This window comes from Solanum stenotomum, chromosome 11 (genome assembly GCF_019186545.1).
Source record: "Solanum stenotomum isolate F172 chromosome 11, ASM1918654v1, whole genome shotgun sequence".
Classification (NCBI taxonomy): domain Eukaryota; kingdom Viridiplantae; phylum Streptophyta; class Magnoliopsida; order Solanales; family Solanaceae; genus Solanum; species Solanum stenotomum.
The window spans coordinates 794579-813023 of record NC_064292.1 but is presented as its reverse complement, the minus strand read 5'-3'; the positions used below and the strand labels follow the sequence as shown (position 1 = coordinate 813023).

The following is an 18445-nucleotide window of genomic DNA, read 5'->3' as shown; positions in this document are numbered from 1 at the left end:
AACTCGATTAGCTCTTTCCCCAAACACTTAGAATCATCAATACCTTTAATATACATCATATTCTACTCAAAAAACACAACTAATAACATGAATCAATCTCAAGAAAACTCCAATCAACACAACCCACAAGAATTCAACGAATTTCATCAAGAAGTCATGGATTAACTTTCAAATCTAATAACTTCGCTGAAATTGAATCATGATTGGCGCGTGGGTGAACTAACCCAATGCTATGTGATCTCATATTCTTTGTAGGGATCACCCCCGACGAAATCCACAAGCTAAACTCGACGATCTTAACAAATCTTGTTTCTCTTCTCCTTTCTCCTCTTCTTTTCTCTTTTCTCCAATCCCTAGCGTATTTTGGTAAAAGCGTAAACTGATTTAATTTTGATTAGACCCTAACTTAATTACCAAAAATGAAATAAAATAATTACGCAAGGAAAAGACCAAACTACCCTTTCAAAATCCGAGTTGGACTTTCCTTATTCCAACAACCCAACTTACAAAGGATATAACTCACTCATACGAAATTGAAATCGCGTAAACTCAGCAGCGTTGAAAATATCATTCCAAGAGCTTTCCTACCATATCAGGAAGTACCTCTAATTCATACTGAGCTAGAAGTTATGGCCGTTTGAAGTTGGCCAAAACTCAACTTATTCTAACTTAACAAAATTTTTAGATTTTCATTCTTTCCAAACATGACTATTTCCAATTATTAGCTTCTTCCTAGTTATTTCAAATTGTGAGATGTTACATATTCACACAAATTTTTTCAAGCCAATTTTCGCATCTACAAGCATTTTTTTAGGAATTGTGCAAATTACTTTATTTTTTGTGTATAAGCCCATTGATCTGGCGCCTGGAGCACCCATCACATATACTCACACCATTTTTTGCATGCCCATTTCCGCATCTACATGCCCTTTTTTAGAAATCATGCAAATCGCTCTATTCTTCGTGTGTATTAGCCCATGGATATGACGCCCGGAGCACCCAAATATTTTATCTCAAAAAATTATTGAGGACATCTGTATTGAGTTGGAGAACCATCACGTATACTCACACCATTTGTTTAACTCACGTTTCTGCATCTACAGACCCTTTATTAGGAATTGCGCAAATTTCCCTATTTTTCGTGTGTATTTGCCTCATGGATCTGGCGCCCAGAGCAGCCAAATTTTTTTCTCAAAAAACTTTATGAGGACTTCCGTATTGAGTTGGGGAACCATCACGTATATTCACACCATTTTTTTCACGCCAATTTCCGCATCTACAGGCCATTTTCTAGGAATCGCGCAAATTTCTCTATTTTTATGTGTATTAACCCATGATATGGCGCCCGAATCACCAAAAAATGTTTTTCTTACAAAACTTTATGAGGACCTCCGTATTGAGGTTGTGAACCATCATGTATATTCACACCATTTTTTTCAAGCCTATTTCCGCATCTACAAGGTCCTTTTTTAGAAATCGCAAAAATTCATCTATTTTTAGTGTGTAGTTGCCCATCGATCAGGTGTCAGAGTACCCAAAAAAAAATTCTCAAAAAACTATATAAGGACATCTATATTGAGTTGGAGAACCACACATATACTCACACTATTGTTTTCACGCCCATTTTCGCACTACTGTCCTTTATAAAGAAATCGCGCAAATTGTTCTATTTTTCATGTGTATTAGCCCATGGATCTGGCACCCAAAGCACCAAAAAACAATTCAAAAAAAAACTTTATGAGGACATTTTTATTGAGTTGGGAAACCATCACGTATAGTCACACCATTTTTTTCAATCCCATTTTTTCATCTATATGCCCTTTTTTAGGAATCACGCCTATTTCTCGTGTGTATTAACCCATATATATGGCGTCCGGAGCACCCAATTTTTTTTTCTCAATAACGTTATGAAGACATCCATATTGAGATGGGGAACCATCACGTATACTCACACCATTTTTTTCACACCCATTTCCGCATCTATAGGCTTTTTTTAGAAATCGCGCAAATTCCTCTATTTTCATGTGTATTATGACTATTAGCCCATCGATTTGACGCTCAGAGCACACAAAATTTTTTATCAAGTAACTTTATGAGGACCTCTGTATTGAGTGGGGAACCATCACGTATACTCACACCATTTTTCTCACGCCCACTTTCGCATCTACAGGCCCTTTTTTAGGAATCACACAAATTGCTTTATATTTTACGTGTATTAGACCATGCATCTGGCCCCGGAGCACCCAAAATTCTTATCTCAAAAAACTTTATGAGGACCTCACGCGATTAATAAGGAAAATTTTGGCCAAAAACAAGTCGAGATCACGTATCACCAAAACTTTATGGACTATAGCACATGAGAAACGGTAAATTCTGTATGAAGCGCTTTGGGGCTCGTTTGATGTTGAAAATGCGTTTGTTTTCCCTTCGGGACATAGTCACGCCATTAATAAGGTTGTAACGGAGGTCAATGAAAAATTTCGGCCAAAAACAATTCACAATCACGTATCACCAAAAATTCATAGGCTATATATAGTAAATGAAAAATGACAAACTTAATCATAAGCGCTTTGGGCTCGTTTGAACTTGAAAATGCGTATGTTTGCCCCTGGAGTTCAACTTATGTCCCTAATAGGGTCTTAACGGACGTCTATGAAAAAATTTCAGCCAAAAACAAGTATGTATCACGTATCACAAAAATTCATGGACTATTGCACACAAAAACAGTAAATTTGATGTTTCCCGCATTGGGCTCGTTTGAACTTGAAAATGCATCAGTTTGCACTTTGCCCCTTGGGTCTACCTCACGCCATAAATAAATTTGTAACTCATAACGGACGTTTATGAAAAATTTCGGTCAAAAACAAGTCTGGATCATGTATCACCAAAGTTCATGGACTATAGCACACGAAAAATGGTAAATTTGATCTTTCCAGCATTGGGGCTCATTTGAATTTGAAAATGCGTCTGTTTGCCCTTCGAGACCAACACTCGACATTAATTAGGTCATAACGGATGTTCATGAAAAATTTCAACCAAAAACAAGTTAAGATCATGTATCACCAAAAATCCATGGACTGCACACGAAAAATGGTAAATTTCGTCTTTCCCGCATTGGGGCTTGTTTGAACTAGAAACTACGTCGGTTTACCCCTCGAGACCAACTCACGCCATTAATAATATCGTAACGGATGTCCATGAAAATTTTTTGGCCAAAAACAAGTTGGAATGACGTATCACCAAAATTAGATGAACTATAGCACACGAAAATGGTAAATTTGGTCTTAAGACCTTTAAGGATCGTTTGAAATTTAAAATGCGAACATTTTCCCCTCGGGAACAAATCATGCCATTAATAAGGTCGTATCATACATTCATGAAAAAATTTGGCTAAAAACCAAGTTGGGATCACGTATCACCAAAAATCCATGGACTATAGCATTCGAAAAGTGGTAAATTTGGTCTTCAGCATTGTGTGGCTTGTTTGAACTTGAAAAAGCGTATGTTTGCCCCTTAGGACAAACTCACGCCATTAATAAAGTCGTAACAGACGTCCTTAAAAAATTTCGAAAAAAAATATGTCGAGATTTCGTACAACCAAAAATACATAGACTATAGCACAAGAAAAATGATAAATTTGATCAAAAGCGCTTTGGGCTCATTTGAACTTGAAAATGCATCCATTTACCCTTAGTACAAACTCACACCATTAATAAGGTCGTAACGGACGTCCGTGAAAAATTTTGGCCAAAAACAAGTCGGGATCACGTATCATCAAAAATCCATGGACATAGCACACCAAAAATGGTAAATCAGTCTTAAGCACTTTGGAGTTAGTTTGAACTTGAAAATGCGTTTGTTTGTCTTTCGGGACCAACTCACGTCATTAAGTCATAACAGACGTCCATGAAAAATTTTGACCAAAAAATAATTCGGATCACGTATCACCAAAAATCCATGGACTATAGCATACGAAAAATGATAAATTTGGTCTTTCCCTTATTGGGCTCGTTTGAACTAGAAAATGCATATGTTTTTCCTTCAGGAGAATTCACGCCAGTAATAAGGTCATAACGGACATTCAAGAAAAATTTCGCCCAAAAACGAATTTGAATCATGTATCACCAAAAATCTATGGACTATATCATACAAAAAAAGGTAAATTCGATCATAAGCGCTTTGAGGCTCGTATGAAGTTGAAAATTCATCTTTTTTCCCTTCGGGACCAACTCACGCCATTAATCAGGTCATAACGGACGTTCATGCAAAATTTCAGCCAAAAACAAGTCAACATCACGTATCACCAAAAATTCATGGACTATAGCACACGAAAAATAATAAATTTAGTCTTTCCCGTATTGGGGCTCGTTTGAACTTGAATATGCATTTGTTTACCCCTCAGAATAACTCACGCCATTAATAAGGTCATACCAAACGTCCATGAAAAATTTCATTCAAAAATAAGTCGGGATCACATATCACCAAAAATCCATGAATTATAGCACAAGAAAAATGGTAAATTCGATCTTTTCCCGCGTTAGGGCTCGTTTGAACTTGAAAATGCATCTATTTGTCTCTCGAAACCAACTGACACCATTAATAAGGTCATAACGGACGTCCATGAAAAATTTCAGCCAAAAACAAGTCGAGATCACATATCACCGAAAATTCATGAACTATAACATATGAAAAATGGTAAATTCTGCCTTTCCCGTAATGAGGCTTGTTTGAACTTGAAAATGTGTATGTTTGCCCTTCGAATCAATTCACACCATTCATAACGTCGCAACGGACATCCATGAAAAATTTCGGTGAAAAACAAGTCGGGATCACATATCACCAAAAATTCATGGATTATAGCACCAGAAAAATAGTAAATTCATTTTTTGCGCATTAGTGCTCGTTTGAACTTGAAAATGCATCTAGTTGCCCATCGGGACCAACTCACGTCATTAATAAGGTCGTAATGAACGTCCATGATTCAGTCAAAAACAAGTCGGGATCACGTATCACCAAAACTCCATGGACTATAGCACACGAAAAATAGTAAATTCGGTCTTTAGCGCTTTGGTGCTCGTTTGAACTTGAAAATTCGTTTGTTTGTCCCTCCGGACCAACTCACACCATTAATAAGGTCGTAACGGACGTCCATGAAAAATTTCGATCAAAAACAAGTTGGGATAACATATCAATAAAAATCTATGGACTATAGCACACGAAAAGTGGTAAATTTGGTTTTTCCCATGTTGAGGCTCGTTTGAACAAGAAAATGTGTTTGTTTGCCCCTCGAGACCGATTCACGCCATTATTAAGGTAGTAACGGACGTCCATGAAAAATTTTCTCCCAAAAACAAGTCGGGATCACGTATCACCAAAAATCTATGGACTATAGCTCATAAAAAATGATAAATTCGGTCTTAAGCACTTTGGGACTCTTTTGAAGTTGAAAATGCATCGGTTTGTCCCTTGTGAAAAAACTCACGCCATTAATAAGGTTGTAACGGAGGTCCATGAAATATTTAGGCCAAAAACAAGTTGGAATCACGTATCACCAAAAATCCATGGTCTATAGCAAACGAAAATGGTAAATTCGATCATAAGCGCTTTGGGCTCATTTGAACTTGAAAATATGTGTGTTTTCCCCTCAAGATAAACTCACACCATTAATAAGGTCTTAACAGACATCCATGAAATTTTTTGGCCAAAAAAAGTCGAGATCACGTATCACCGAAAATTCATGGACTATAGCACACGAAAAAATAGTAAATTTCAGTCTTTCCCACGTTGGGCTCGTTTGAACTTGAAAATGCATCTATTAACCTCTCGGGACAAACTCACGCCATTAATAAGGTCGTAATGGATGTCCTCGATAAATTTTGGCCAAAAATAAGTCGGATCACATATCATCAAAAATTCATGGACTATAGCACACAAAAAATGGTAAATTCGGTCCTAAGTGCTTTGGGACTCGTTTAAACTTTAAAATGTGTTTGTTTACCCCTCGGGACCAATTCACGCCTTTAATAAGGTCGTAACGGACGTCAATGAAAAATTTCGACCCAAAACAAGTCGGGATCACGTATCACCAAAAATTCATGGACTATAGCACACGAAAAATGGTAAATTCAGTCTTAAGCTCTTTGGGGCTCGTTTGAAGTTGAAAATGCGTCCGATTTTTCCTCAGGACCAACTTACGCCATTAATAAGGTCGTAACAGACATCCGTGAAATTTTTTTTCCAAAAACAAGTCGAGATCACGTATCACCAAAAATTCATGGACTAAAAATGATAAATTCAGTCTTAAGCGCTTTGGGGCTCATTTGAATTTGAAAATACATTTGTTTTCCCCTCGGGACCAACTCACGCCATTAATAAGGTTGTAATGGACATCCATGAAAAATTTCGGTCAAAAACAAGTCGGGATCACGTATCACCAAAGAACTCATGGACTATAGCACATGAAAAATGGTAAATTTGGTCTTTCTTGCATTGGGGATCGATTGAACTTGAAAATGTGTATGTTTGTCCTTCGAAACCAACTCACGTCATTAATAAGTTAGCCCATAAATGTTAAAATATGTCTTAAAATGATGGGACTATACAAAATGCTCCACCAACTCATTACAAGGTCCTTATAAAGTTTTTTAGAAAAACCTTTTGGGTGCCCAAAGCACCAAATCCATGAGCTTAACACACGAAAAAATAAGAAAGTCGCGTAATTTCTAAAAGTTAGCCCCTAAATGCCAAAATGTTGCTTAAAATAGTGAGACTATACATAATGCTCCCCCAAATCATTACTAAGGTCCTCGTGAAGTTTTTTTTAGAAAAACTTTTGGTAAGTCTTCCATGCATTCTGGAGGACTCCACTTTTGTCTTTCAGTTTAATAGTTTTGAGGTGTTGCGGGTCTTATCCCAACATCCATATTGAACTATAAACACTTCTTAGATAGTTAGTGTTGAGTTTTTTTTAATATTTCCTCTGAACTATTATGGCAAACTTATTATTTTCAAAGTATTTTCAGATCGTTTGAGTATACTATTTTGAGATAGTTTGAATTTTAGTTAAATTTTATGCTTAAATTTGCTTGAGTTAATCTTCCGCTAAGTAGTAAGAGTTCACCTGGAGATCAACATTAGTATGTGAGTGTCAGACACATTCGGGCGGGGTGTCGGCTCGAGCCGTGACGGAATATTTTGGTGATATAGATTTCAATCAATTTTTTTGAAAAAAACTTTATGGGAACCCTACGTATAGCCTCACCGTGAACATTGTTGAGCTACTTCGAAAAAAACTTACCCCACCCTAGGCCTATTAAGTCTTGATCCATCTTCAGCTTTGATTCATTACGCTCAAAAGTTACTTGTAAAGCTCTTTCATCGAGTGTGCGATGCTCTGACAACTTTGTCCTTGAATTGATCATTTTAATAGAGGGGGTGAAGAAAGTGGACAAACAGATTTACATTTCTCATCAAACAAATACAACACAATTACACTAGACAAATCATTCCATAAAATATATTTTTTAACCATTATATAGTAATAAACTTGACAATACGACACAATACATAAGGCATCAATCTTCCAAGCAAGGACTTAAAGGGATGTGAGTTTACCTTACTCATCATAAGGTAACGAATCCATCACAGTGGATTCATTTATAAATCAATCATATTTACATCGTCTACTCATAGAATTTACACCTAAAATAGATATGACTGAGGGATTTAAGATTGAACGATGAAGTTCAGTCTGAGGATTCGGAGAAAAAAAGAATGTGTTAGTGCTAGTATAAGAAGAAGAATTTACCAGCACGCCTATGGGGCTACACATTAGATAAGGTATCTTTGCTTCTGGACCTCAATGCATCATTTCACTACCGAAATTAATAACATCGTTGTGACCTGCATTATGTATAGAGGTTGGTGAGGATTTTCAGTAATAAAAACCAGCAAGCAACATATGACCAAATGACGTTTTTGGAACAGTGCGCTAAACATAGAGCTCTTGCTAATTGTCATCAAGACGGCATTCTTAAAGTTTCTTTTCCATGTGAACTAAAATTGAATCGCATACAGTGCTTGAACTTTTTCTAAGCAATCATTTGTTTCTACCTTTCGCCTTTTGAGATTGTTGTGTCTTCTTTTTTATACTACAGATACGTAATTGAAACGCTCCACCAAATTGAAATAATGTCACTACCTCAGAAACTCCCACCTCCCACAAATGAAAGAGGCAGTATATTAAATCATACCTTGACAACTTATTGAATGTATCTCTGGCCCTGGCATTTCCACTCCATCATCATTGAGCAATGAAATCCCAAAAGAAGTTATGTTGAAAGGGAATGCAAGAGGCGGAGATACTGGAGATTTTGCTAATTTTATGAACCTTTGACCTGAAAGACGGAAGAGAGCATCAGCAACTCCTTCATTCATCTATGTTAATCTACTCTACTCAAGAATCAGAAGGCTAAAGTCAGAAAAAAAAAACACTATAAGCTCTATTTAGACACTCCAAATGTATCATTCTTAGAACCTATGAACCACCGCAATGATCATCAGTTCAAGTAGGGAAACCAAATATTAAGGACCGAAGTCTATCTTCAAGAATAGACTAAGTAAGAAATATGAAGATTGAGTGCACAAATGAGCATGAGATTACTTCAAACAGAGCTTAGTAAGCACGATTCCCTAGAAAAAATATTTTCCTATTACTCAGAATCCTAATTGTCGAGTAAAGTTATCTCAACTCTAATAAATACTTGTATAAGATGACTTGAAAAAAAATACAAAAAGAAATGGTAATGGAAGCATTTGCCCTATATGTACAAATCCAAATGAAACTAGTGGATCTTTACCTGGAGTAGAGCAAAAACCTAAAAAGATGAAATTGACCCAACCAGTGCAAGATAGGACCTATCGTAAGGTAAATAGTAACTTTGCCAAATATCATTGCTTCCATTTTCTTCACCAAAAGTTCCATGGGTAGGAAATAATGATACAAGCAGTGTTTTGAAAGGTGCTCGCCTTCTTGCCAAAGGCGAAAGGCGAGGCGAGGCGAAGCTGACCTATTTCCATTTTTTTGGGGGTATTTCAAACCTTAGCGAATCGCTACTCTTCTCCTCTTCCTCACGAGTCGCTACCCCTTCGAGCATGAGGACGAGACCTTCGTTCTTCGGAACTGTTGCTCCTCAGTTTTTTGCGACTGTTGCTCAGCTCTGGTACGTAGTTCTTCTTCTTCTTTTTTTCTTCTTCTTCAGTTCTTCTCTTCTTCTTCTCTTCTTCTCTTCTTCTTCTCTACTCTATTTTTCAGTTGTAGTGAGTGGCTGAGTGCTCTGTTTTCAGTGGTAGTGAGTGCTATGTTTTTCTTTTTATGTCGGAGGCTTGGAGCTACTGAACATTGAACAGTGCTCACTGAATATATTTTTTTTAGAAAAAATTAATCCTTTTATATTTATTTCTTCCCTACTTAATTTAGTTTTATTTTAATTAATATAGTATTTATTTGTCCATAGATAGTGAATTCAATGGACTTTTAGAGTTCTAGTACTGTTTGTCAATTGCCTTAGGAATTATTGAGTCATTCAAGTTCTAGACTTTTAGTATCTACTATTAGCTTTTGAATTGAAATATCTGCTAATATTTGTTATTGCTATTAAGATTTTGGATATTTATATATGCAATTAAAATTTTAAAATTTTGGTATTAATTGGCACCTCAATTCAAAGCAGCGAGCAGCGAGCCGCTCGCCTCGCCACAAAGCGAGGCAGGCCCTTGCCACCTTTCACCGTCCAAAACACTGGATACAAGTCACACATTATGTACAGTTTGACAATAAAGAAGATTCTTCCCATTACATATCCATGGGTTGTTATCTGTATTACAAATAAATTCAGGCAAATCAGCTAGCTTAGCCTAATTATAAGGTGTTGTCTTTTGGCCAGAGCTTGGAGTAACAATTTCCTAGAGAATACAATGATATAAAGTTTGTCGAAAAGACTGATTCTGACCACCATCCAATAGTACACCAATCAACTCCTCTCCCTTGCATAATCCTTCTACAGTACTCTTCCAGACCACAGATCTAGAAGAGTATGTATCAGTTGAAGACCAAAAAATAAAAATGTAATAGCAGTATTTTCTTACTCTAGCTACTTTTATACATTATGACATAAGCAGATTGGTGACACATCAGAACCAATGGTGAGCACAAATGTGAATTCAAGTTTCAACACCACAAAAGCACAATTTTCCTTAACAAAAATCCAGGATCACCAATTCGAAGAAAAGAAGAAGATCTAACCTGATTTTGATTCAAATATAAGACGAATACTAACAGCATGAGCCCAGTGGATCCCTAAAGCAGCAACAAGATGAGAATCAAGTTTTGTGGCAGCTTCTGGACTTTCACCTCTGCCTTGCTCTGAAGAGGAAGTTCTACATCATCTTTTGTGCAACAATACTTCATATTTCAACAAGTAATAGTATCCCATGTCCCACAGACTGTTAATTGTAAAGCTTTTTAATTCTGAAATCTTAGTCTAATTACATAATCTACTGCCTTCCTGCATGCCTAGGGATTGATATTTGGACCATAGACAACATAACATGGACACGCAACATTTGGTCAACCAAGAATATGAATAGAAATCTCTCTGCCTCTGATACCATATTAAGAAAATACTCAAACAGCATAAGCTTAGCTCATAAGGTGATGATTTCCCGAGATTATATAAGGAGACAAGAACTCATTTCTCAATCAAGGTGAGACACTCTGAACAGTGTCCAAAGTTTTATGGGCCGTATGAAGTACAAAGGGTAGAGCATGTTGCTTATAGACTATAATTCCCCAAAGACTCTCAGTTACCCTGTATTACATATTTCGTTGTTGAAAAGAAAGATTGGACAGAGAAGATGGACAGATTTTGGTCAACCTTTTGCAATACTACCAAGGAACGTGGTGATATAAAATAATGGAGGGTCAGTGAAGATACTTGTACAGTCGGAATGTTTAGCTCCAGCGGAAGCAATATGGAATATTGGAAGGTAACTAAATCTTAGTTTCCGGAGTCTATCGCGCAACAGCATGCTCGAGGTCGATCATGATTCCAAAGGCAGAAGGAATGTAGTGAGCTGGGAGTAGACTTTCTAAAGGAAAAATAAATTTCAATTGGGAAGTTATGAGATGACACCGTTTAGCTAAGAATATGTTAACTTCATTTTAGACGGGCAGATATTAGTAGGGGTGACTTGGTGAGCTAGAAGAAGATCAATGTCTGGGATAAATCAAATTGAGGGCTCAGATTGTTCAGCTTATTCCATATAATGCGGATAAACAAGAGAGGAATCATTTGTGGAATTTGGTAAATACCAAACCGGAAATTCACTTTCTCCTATCTTTGTTCACCACTCTTCTCCCCTTTCTCTTATTCTCTTTACTTCTTTTACCGGGTTCTATGAGGTTGTTATTGGTGGAAGCTCAAGGATGGATTATCAATATCTAGTCTTTCTAAACTCCAGTTTTTCATAGAAATTTTAAGCTTATGTCTATTGCAAATCTAGTTTCATTCTGGAGATTAATCAAATCTAAATTAAAAGAATTACCCATTAATTTCAGGGAGGAATCTGCAAGCAAACATGCTTTAGTGAAATGGAACCAAGTATTATGATAGCAATGATCCTTTCCGTCGTTCAAAATATATTTCTTTGTTTTAGAAAAGAAAAAAAAACTTCCGTCATTATTAATATTAGCAAAGACTGATACTACCACAGTACCTTGGAAAGAATAGTGGGAAGTTCCATCACGACTTTGAGATCTCACTTGATTGGTCACTACTACAGGAATTCGTGAAAATTCTGCAACTGATCTGAAAATGGCAAACAAACAGCATCAGATTAGGCAAAACACAGATCAATAGCTTGGTACATGGGAAGAAGAAAGAGATACTTCCTAGGTACTCATTCAAAAACACAATGTTCTTACTTAATAAATGATATATGCCAACCCAATGAGTGTTGTCTCTGAGGTCCTTGTACACCTTCACTGGAAAGAGTGAAAAGTTCACGAGTATCACTATGGTGAAAAAGACAATGTGGAGAGCAGTATAAAGATACTGAGTTTTCAAAAAATTATTATCCAATGTTGCACATGACATGAAATCACACCAACTGCAAAGAGAGGGTTCTGAGTATTATGTGCCAAAGATCTGTTTTTGCATGATCAAAGAAATTATAAAATATAACCCCCAAAGCAGCCTACCATGAATTCCAGACACAGTGATGTACTGAGACCTAAAATTTCACATTGAGAATGGTTATATAAATTTGCATAGAATCTGATACCATTAACACATTATTCTTTTATATAACTTAAGAGCATAAATTGTAAAGTACTCAGACAGCTAAAAATCAGCATGGATAAGCTCAAATGTTTTCTGGACCATCAAGATATTCACATTTTTTTTAGTGGATACTAGGTGAAAAGCTTACAACTCCAGCAGATTTCAAAAGGAAACACAAGTTGAAGTTGAACAATTACACAGGAAAGTGAAAAAAGGAATTACCCTGAAAGAAGAGCAGCCATGCTGTCAATGATCAGCAATTTCACACCGTGCTGAAATAGTGAAACTTTGATTTTCTGCAAACTGACAGAAACACATAGACAATAATTCATAAAAACTAAAAACGTCCAATACTTACACAGCTTGGAGAAGTGTCAAAATGAAAGATAAATTTGATTGAAAGGAAATAAGAGGCTGTTACGGAGAGCAATCAATGCCGGCCACAATTAAGGATGTGATGTTGAGTTGGGCTTTCAGAAGCAGGAAAAGAATATATAGAAGGTGGAATATGGATACTTTGGCTCTTATGTGGGTACTTGGAGGGAAGGAATGGGAGAGCTTTTGAAGGAGCAGAAAATGATTTTGTACAGATGAGGGCTTGTCTTTCGTTTCTTGTTAACATATGGTGTGCCCATGTTCCAGTCAATATAGTGCATTATGTGTCATTATAAAGAACCATACTTTTGCATTGGCTTTCTACTTTTTCTATACCGGAATTTTCTCAACGCGTAAACGAATTATCACTTTATTGAAGAAGGAGCTGTTTTGAACAACAGTAAGATCAAATAAGAGGAAAAAAGAGATTATAATACAGGAACTGAATGGAATATATGCATTATGAACTTAAAGGGAAAAAGAGATTATAATACAGGAACTAAATGAAATATGTGCATTATGAACTTAATATATATTGGCTGTCGGGTGTTTGGTTGGTTTTGTAAAATTGGAGATACACAGGCTTTAAAACAACATTATATCTGACTTCCATTGGATTTACCTTTTGATTCCAACATTATCTTGGATTGAATCCCTCACATCATAAGCAAGAGATCTTACATTATTCACTGCTTTATAAAGTCGGTGAACTATCTATTTATTGACAATACTCTCTCCCCGCAGTATTGGATAATACTGAGTTTGTGGAACTGTTAATACAGGATGCCATACAGAGTACTGAATAGCCAACATATCTGACACATAATGTGGCCTCATAAGAGAAGATAATGTTAAAAGCATAAAATGGACTGTCAGCACTTCTATCTTTGATCAAACATATTCATCCTTCTATTTCAGAAAAAAATGCATCTTATTTTATTTTTATTTCCTCCTATTTCAGAAAAAAATTGAAAAACTAATATCAACTCATATCATCAATTGATTTTTTTATTTTTCATTTTTATTTAATCGTAAAAGTTATGCATTGCCCCACTTGTGCAATTACACTGGCCACTGGGTAAGAGTTGAGTTGTGCATTTGCTGTCTTAACAAAACTGTGTATGTTTGTTCTCCAGTGATGACATCCAGCAGCAGCTTCTTTCTTTGCTATATTTTGTAGATATGTAGTTTCATTCCTTTAAGATAAATTTATGAGAATAGGGATTTTTAGTTTGACCAGTAAGGTATACATGGTCATGAACATCATTCACCAAACAAATTATATTCCAACAAAGATGATTTCTTCCAACCATCTAATCAATAGTATTAACCTATGTAACTCCTTTGGACCTTTCATCTTAATCATCAATTGAAGTGATTGAAATGCAAAGGCCATTCTTCAAAGTAGACGAATACGAACAAAAACATATTTCAATTCCATTAATTAACCCATACTCCCTCCAACATTATAATCCATAATCTAAATATTCATGAATTCAGTATTGCATCAAAACTCAGAATAACAGTTCATAGGTAAAGCTGCAACAGACCTATTAGTAAATTCAGAAAGTGATGTTGGCCTTAGAACCAGGATCCTTCCAGCCATCTGCAACATCAAGGGGAACATCCTCACTAAGCTCTTCAATCCAATGCATTAAAGAGAAAACACTAAAGGGTGCATGCATTAGCATCAAGATAAGCCAAGGGTTTTACTATACTAACTGCTCTGACATAGTTAATTTGCAAAACTAAGAAAATGTTCAGCTCTTCAACTTTTTGCCCTTTACTCATCATTTTATTTTAGACACAGTGAGTGAAGACATCCATATATACTTGAACATGGAAGAAAGGTGTTGATAGAAATCTTCAAGCCGCAAGGAAAAAAGTCAACTTAGAAATGGGCATGATATCGGTGAATCAATTGTAGAAGATAAAGGAGCTAGAACTTGCATCCTACCATGACCATTTCATAGCTCACTTTCAGAATGAAGTTACTCAAAGGGGAGAATAAAATTAGTTGGGAAAGGGAATCCATTTGCAAGTGATTAATCATAGACTTGCTAATAATATAAAACAACTTTGACGAGATTCATAGACTTCATTGAACCAACAACAACGACAACGACAAATATCTCAGTCCCAAACAAGTTGGGGTTGATGAATCCTCATAATATAAACTTCATTGAAAATTGATTTTAAAACTTCACTCTCTTGTTCAATGTTGTTGTTCCAGAGTAGTTAGTTAGTCATAGGTGCAGCAGGTGGTCCCTCTGCATTTAAGGAAATATGAAAAAAGCACTAGACAATATGTTACATACCTCCTGTGCCATCCCTTCGGTCTGAAATACTTCTGGGAAGCTATTAAATCCTATTTCTATCATCCTGGGAAGACACTTCAGAAACAGAAAGGTCACTATTTCCACTAAACATAGCAACTTTAGTACCAAAAGCCTGAAAGTTACCTCCGTGAACTAAATTTGGATTCTGTATCGATATAAATTACAGAACCATCTAAGCCGCCATAACTCGAAGGAAGAGAAGCTAATAATGAAAGCTTCAAGCAGAACTGCAATAAACAACAGAATAAGCTCAGTGAAAAAAGCATACCAACGGCAAAACAGGCAATTTAAAAGCAAGGAAACACATAGCACTATTTTCTTTTATGACAAGGAAACACATAGCACTATTATGGGAAGATAAAGTAGTTGCTGACAAAAAATATGAAAATGTCTCAATACATACACTTGCAAACACAACAAATAGAACTGAAGAAACTCCAAGAAACCCAAAGTTCCAACAGCCACCAAATACGAAAGAAGTCCAGAAAACACGTTTTCTTTTAAGTTAGAAACAGATAATCATGCCTGGGTTTTACCAATGCCTGCTGGACCCACTAGCTCTGTCACAACACCAAAAGGAATTCCCCCACACAGAGCATTGTCGAGTCCTTTTAGAGAAGTTGGAAGATGGCCAGCCATGTTCTCATTTTGACCACGCTGTTCCAACAATGACAGTGCCTAAAGTCACAGAAAAGCAAGGGGGAAGTGAATTTGCATCTCTTTTTGAAAAACTCAACTACATAGTCTACCTTTATACACCTACAGTTTGGTACGGAGGGCATGTAATTTCACTGATGTGTGCCACTGCTGATGTTACTACAGCCAAATCCACATCTAGCAATTCCATCAACTCAAATTCTGTCAGTGAAAATACATCCTGAGACAATAGAACAAACATAAATTAATGGGGAAGCATTGAAAGCAATGTGTCAGGAAGTTAATAAGGTTCAAAACAGGAAACATAAAATTGATTCCCTCACTTCTCTGTTCCAGGTGGGATCTTTGTTGCACTTAAACCGGAGTACTAAATTATAAGGGAAAAACAGACACATATGCACACTTGAAAGATGAAAACAACAATCAGTAAACTATCTGAAGATCAATTTCCTGCATTCATGATGATCAATGTTTCTCCTCACCCTGCCCAGGTGTCTATTGATACAGAAACAAGAACTTGCGGAAAAACAAAGAAAGAAAAGGTGCACTGTAAATAAACTTTTCCCTTGTTTGATATCCTGCGACCTGCGCACTCAGCACAGACAGTTCCACACATGCTTGAGATAACTTCTCAGTGCTTGTAAGGGCATTGAACAGATTCATAAAGATTTCATTTGGTTTAGCATAAAAAACTAGGAAAGCATTTTCTTGCTTCATAGCTATTAATTCCCTAAGACTTAAAGAGTGCATAAAATGTTTTCCACTTGACATCTCTTAACACCTCAGCTACCAAATCAACAAACATCATCAGTAGTTTTTCACTTCAATTACCTCTACCACTAGTGAATACCATTCCCCTGCACCTTCATCTAATACAGTATTCCCATTTCCCATATTTCACTACTTATTTCTATAACAACCCCTACATTCCCCCTCAACTTTACAATCCAAAATGTTGAATTTCTATCTTTTCTTCCTAGTGATTTCAAGTGAAACATAACTTCTAGTTTGTTTCTTGTTTTTTCTTAATAAATGTGGTATCCAGGCCAACTTACGTGCACCACAACTAATTCGACGCGATTCTTCCCATCAGCATTAGATATCATGTAACTCTATCAATCAAAGACTAAACCAAATGAAAAGATGATTGAATTAACACCTCATAGTGCTAATGCCACTTCATTGACCACTTGGCCACACACTTGTGTGCACATAAATTCTAATTTGAAAAAGCAAAAACTACTCATTGGGTGCTATAGTTTCACCTCAACATGTGTTAATAGACTTTCTACACTTAGAAATATCAATCAATCTTTAAAACATAATTGCCCATCACAATAGGATCAAAATTAGGGCTGGAACTGTACATTTCCTACATAAATTTGAAGAACCCAACAACTAAAATAAACTCAGATAATGGAAATGCTAAAGATTGAAGAATTCATAAGGCAACAATGATTCTTACATTTGAAAATTGTGTAACACATTTGCATTTGCATTAGGTAAAAGAAATAAATGGGGAAAAAAGGTTAAAAGAAACCTTGGCATTAATAAGGTTACGAGCAGCAAAAATGTTGGCTATGGAGTTGGGAAGACCCATTTCGCTGAGCAGCTTGTTCGCCATCTACCACCAAAAATGTCTTCCTTCTTCCTTCGGACTAAATTCGAATTCGCCCTGCCAAGACTCGGTTTTTTTGCGGGAAAACCCTTTTAGAATTACTTTTGATCATCTTAGGAAAAAAAGATAAGTCTTGATTGATAAAATCCAAAGAATGGGGAGAGTTTCGTATCGGAAGAGAAGAGAAAAGAGGTTTATGTTTATTCCAAAACAAATTGGTTTCACATTTTTAATTCAAAATTTTGAATTTTGAAAAGTAGCTTATTGAGGCGAATACATATAAATTATAATTAAGAAATGTCATATTTCCTCCTTATATGATAGGTTCGATTTAAAAGGCATTGAGGCGGGAATGATTTCGATTATCCATATGGATGATCACCCTCCAAATCAACACATATATCCTATAATTAACTTGACTATCCAATAAACAAAATGAAAGCATAAAAAAAAAATCAAAATTTAAATTAAAAATATTTAAATAAAACACTTAATTAGAAATCGAGGTAATCAATTAAAACTTTAACTTAATTTAAAGTGTCTAAATAAAATATGGAAATATTACAACAAATTTAAGAGATTAATTATGTATTAATTCTCTTCTCTGTGCAATAATCGGTATATTTTACTTTAACACGTGCGGCTCTTCAAATGATAAAACAAAAAATAATTTTCCTATTTTATTTTTGTTTCTTTTTGTAAACAAGACTAATTTTCAACCAAAATGAATTAATTAATACGTATAAAATGAATTAATTTCATGTGAATTGATGAGGAAATACGTGTCCACTAAAACAACTTGTACTGTGATGTATATAGACAAGAAGGGCCATGTGTAGTCGGTGTGTGGATAGGATATACATGAGAATTATAATTTTGGTGCAAATATAATGATATGTGTGGCAGTAGTGTTCGCGAAATAAAGTTGTATTTTTTTCGATCAATTATAATTTTTAGCATGATGATAAATATTTGATCCTAACAAGTGGTATTCATGTTGCACAAAACACATGTTGGTTAGGTTAACAATTACACCAATATCTTGCATATGTTAAGGCCTACGAGGGGTCTGATGCGATACGGATCGAAGTCATAATCAAACATGTATGGTGTCT

The 18445-nt window shown here is 35.8% G+C and overlaps 1 protein-coding gene across 1 annotated transcript; it reads right to left on the bottom strand.

Annotated features, from left to right (window-relative positions):
- Positions 1 to 7625: 7625 nt before the first annotated feature.
- LOC125845408 (DNA repair protein RAD51 homolog 2) lies at positions 7626 to 17367 on the bottom strand. Its single transcript, XM_049524907.1, has 12 exons — positions 17253 to 17367; positions 15819 to 15932; positions 15581 to 15733; positions 15179 to 15282; positions 15035 to 15098; positions 14267 to 14322; positions 12564 to 12644; positions 11984 to 12043; positions 11776 to 11867; positions 10304 to 10423; positions 8253 to 8396; positions 7626 to 7902 (listed from the first exon to the last, which is right to left on the bottom strand). The coding sequence occupies exons 1-12, from the start codon at positions 17334 to 17336 to the stop codon at positions 7859 to 7861; spliced, it is 1116 nt and encodes a 371-aa protein (XP_049380864.1). The 5' UTR covers positions 17337 to 17367; the 3' UTR covers positions 7626 to 7858.
- Between the last annotated feature and the right edge of the window lie 1078 nt (positions 17368 to 18445).

What these genes read in the sequence shown, in the direction of transcription:
- LOC125845408 (XM_049524907.1), bottom strand. Translation starts at nt 17,336, where the DNA reads ATGGCGAACAAGCTGCTCAGCGAAATGGGTCTTCCCAACTCCATAGCC. An exon ending in GTAACCTTATTAATGCCAAG is followed by an intron (nt 15,933 to 17,252) that starts GTTTCTTTTAAC and finishes CTATTGTCTCAG; the next exon opens with GATGTATTTTCACTGACAGA. An exon ending in TTCCCACTATTCTTTCCAAG is followed by an intron (nt 10,424 to 11,775) that starts GTACTGTGGTAG and finishes CTTCCTCTTCAG; the next exon opens with AGCAAGGCAGAGGTGAAAGT.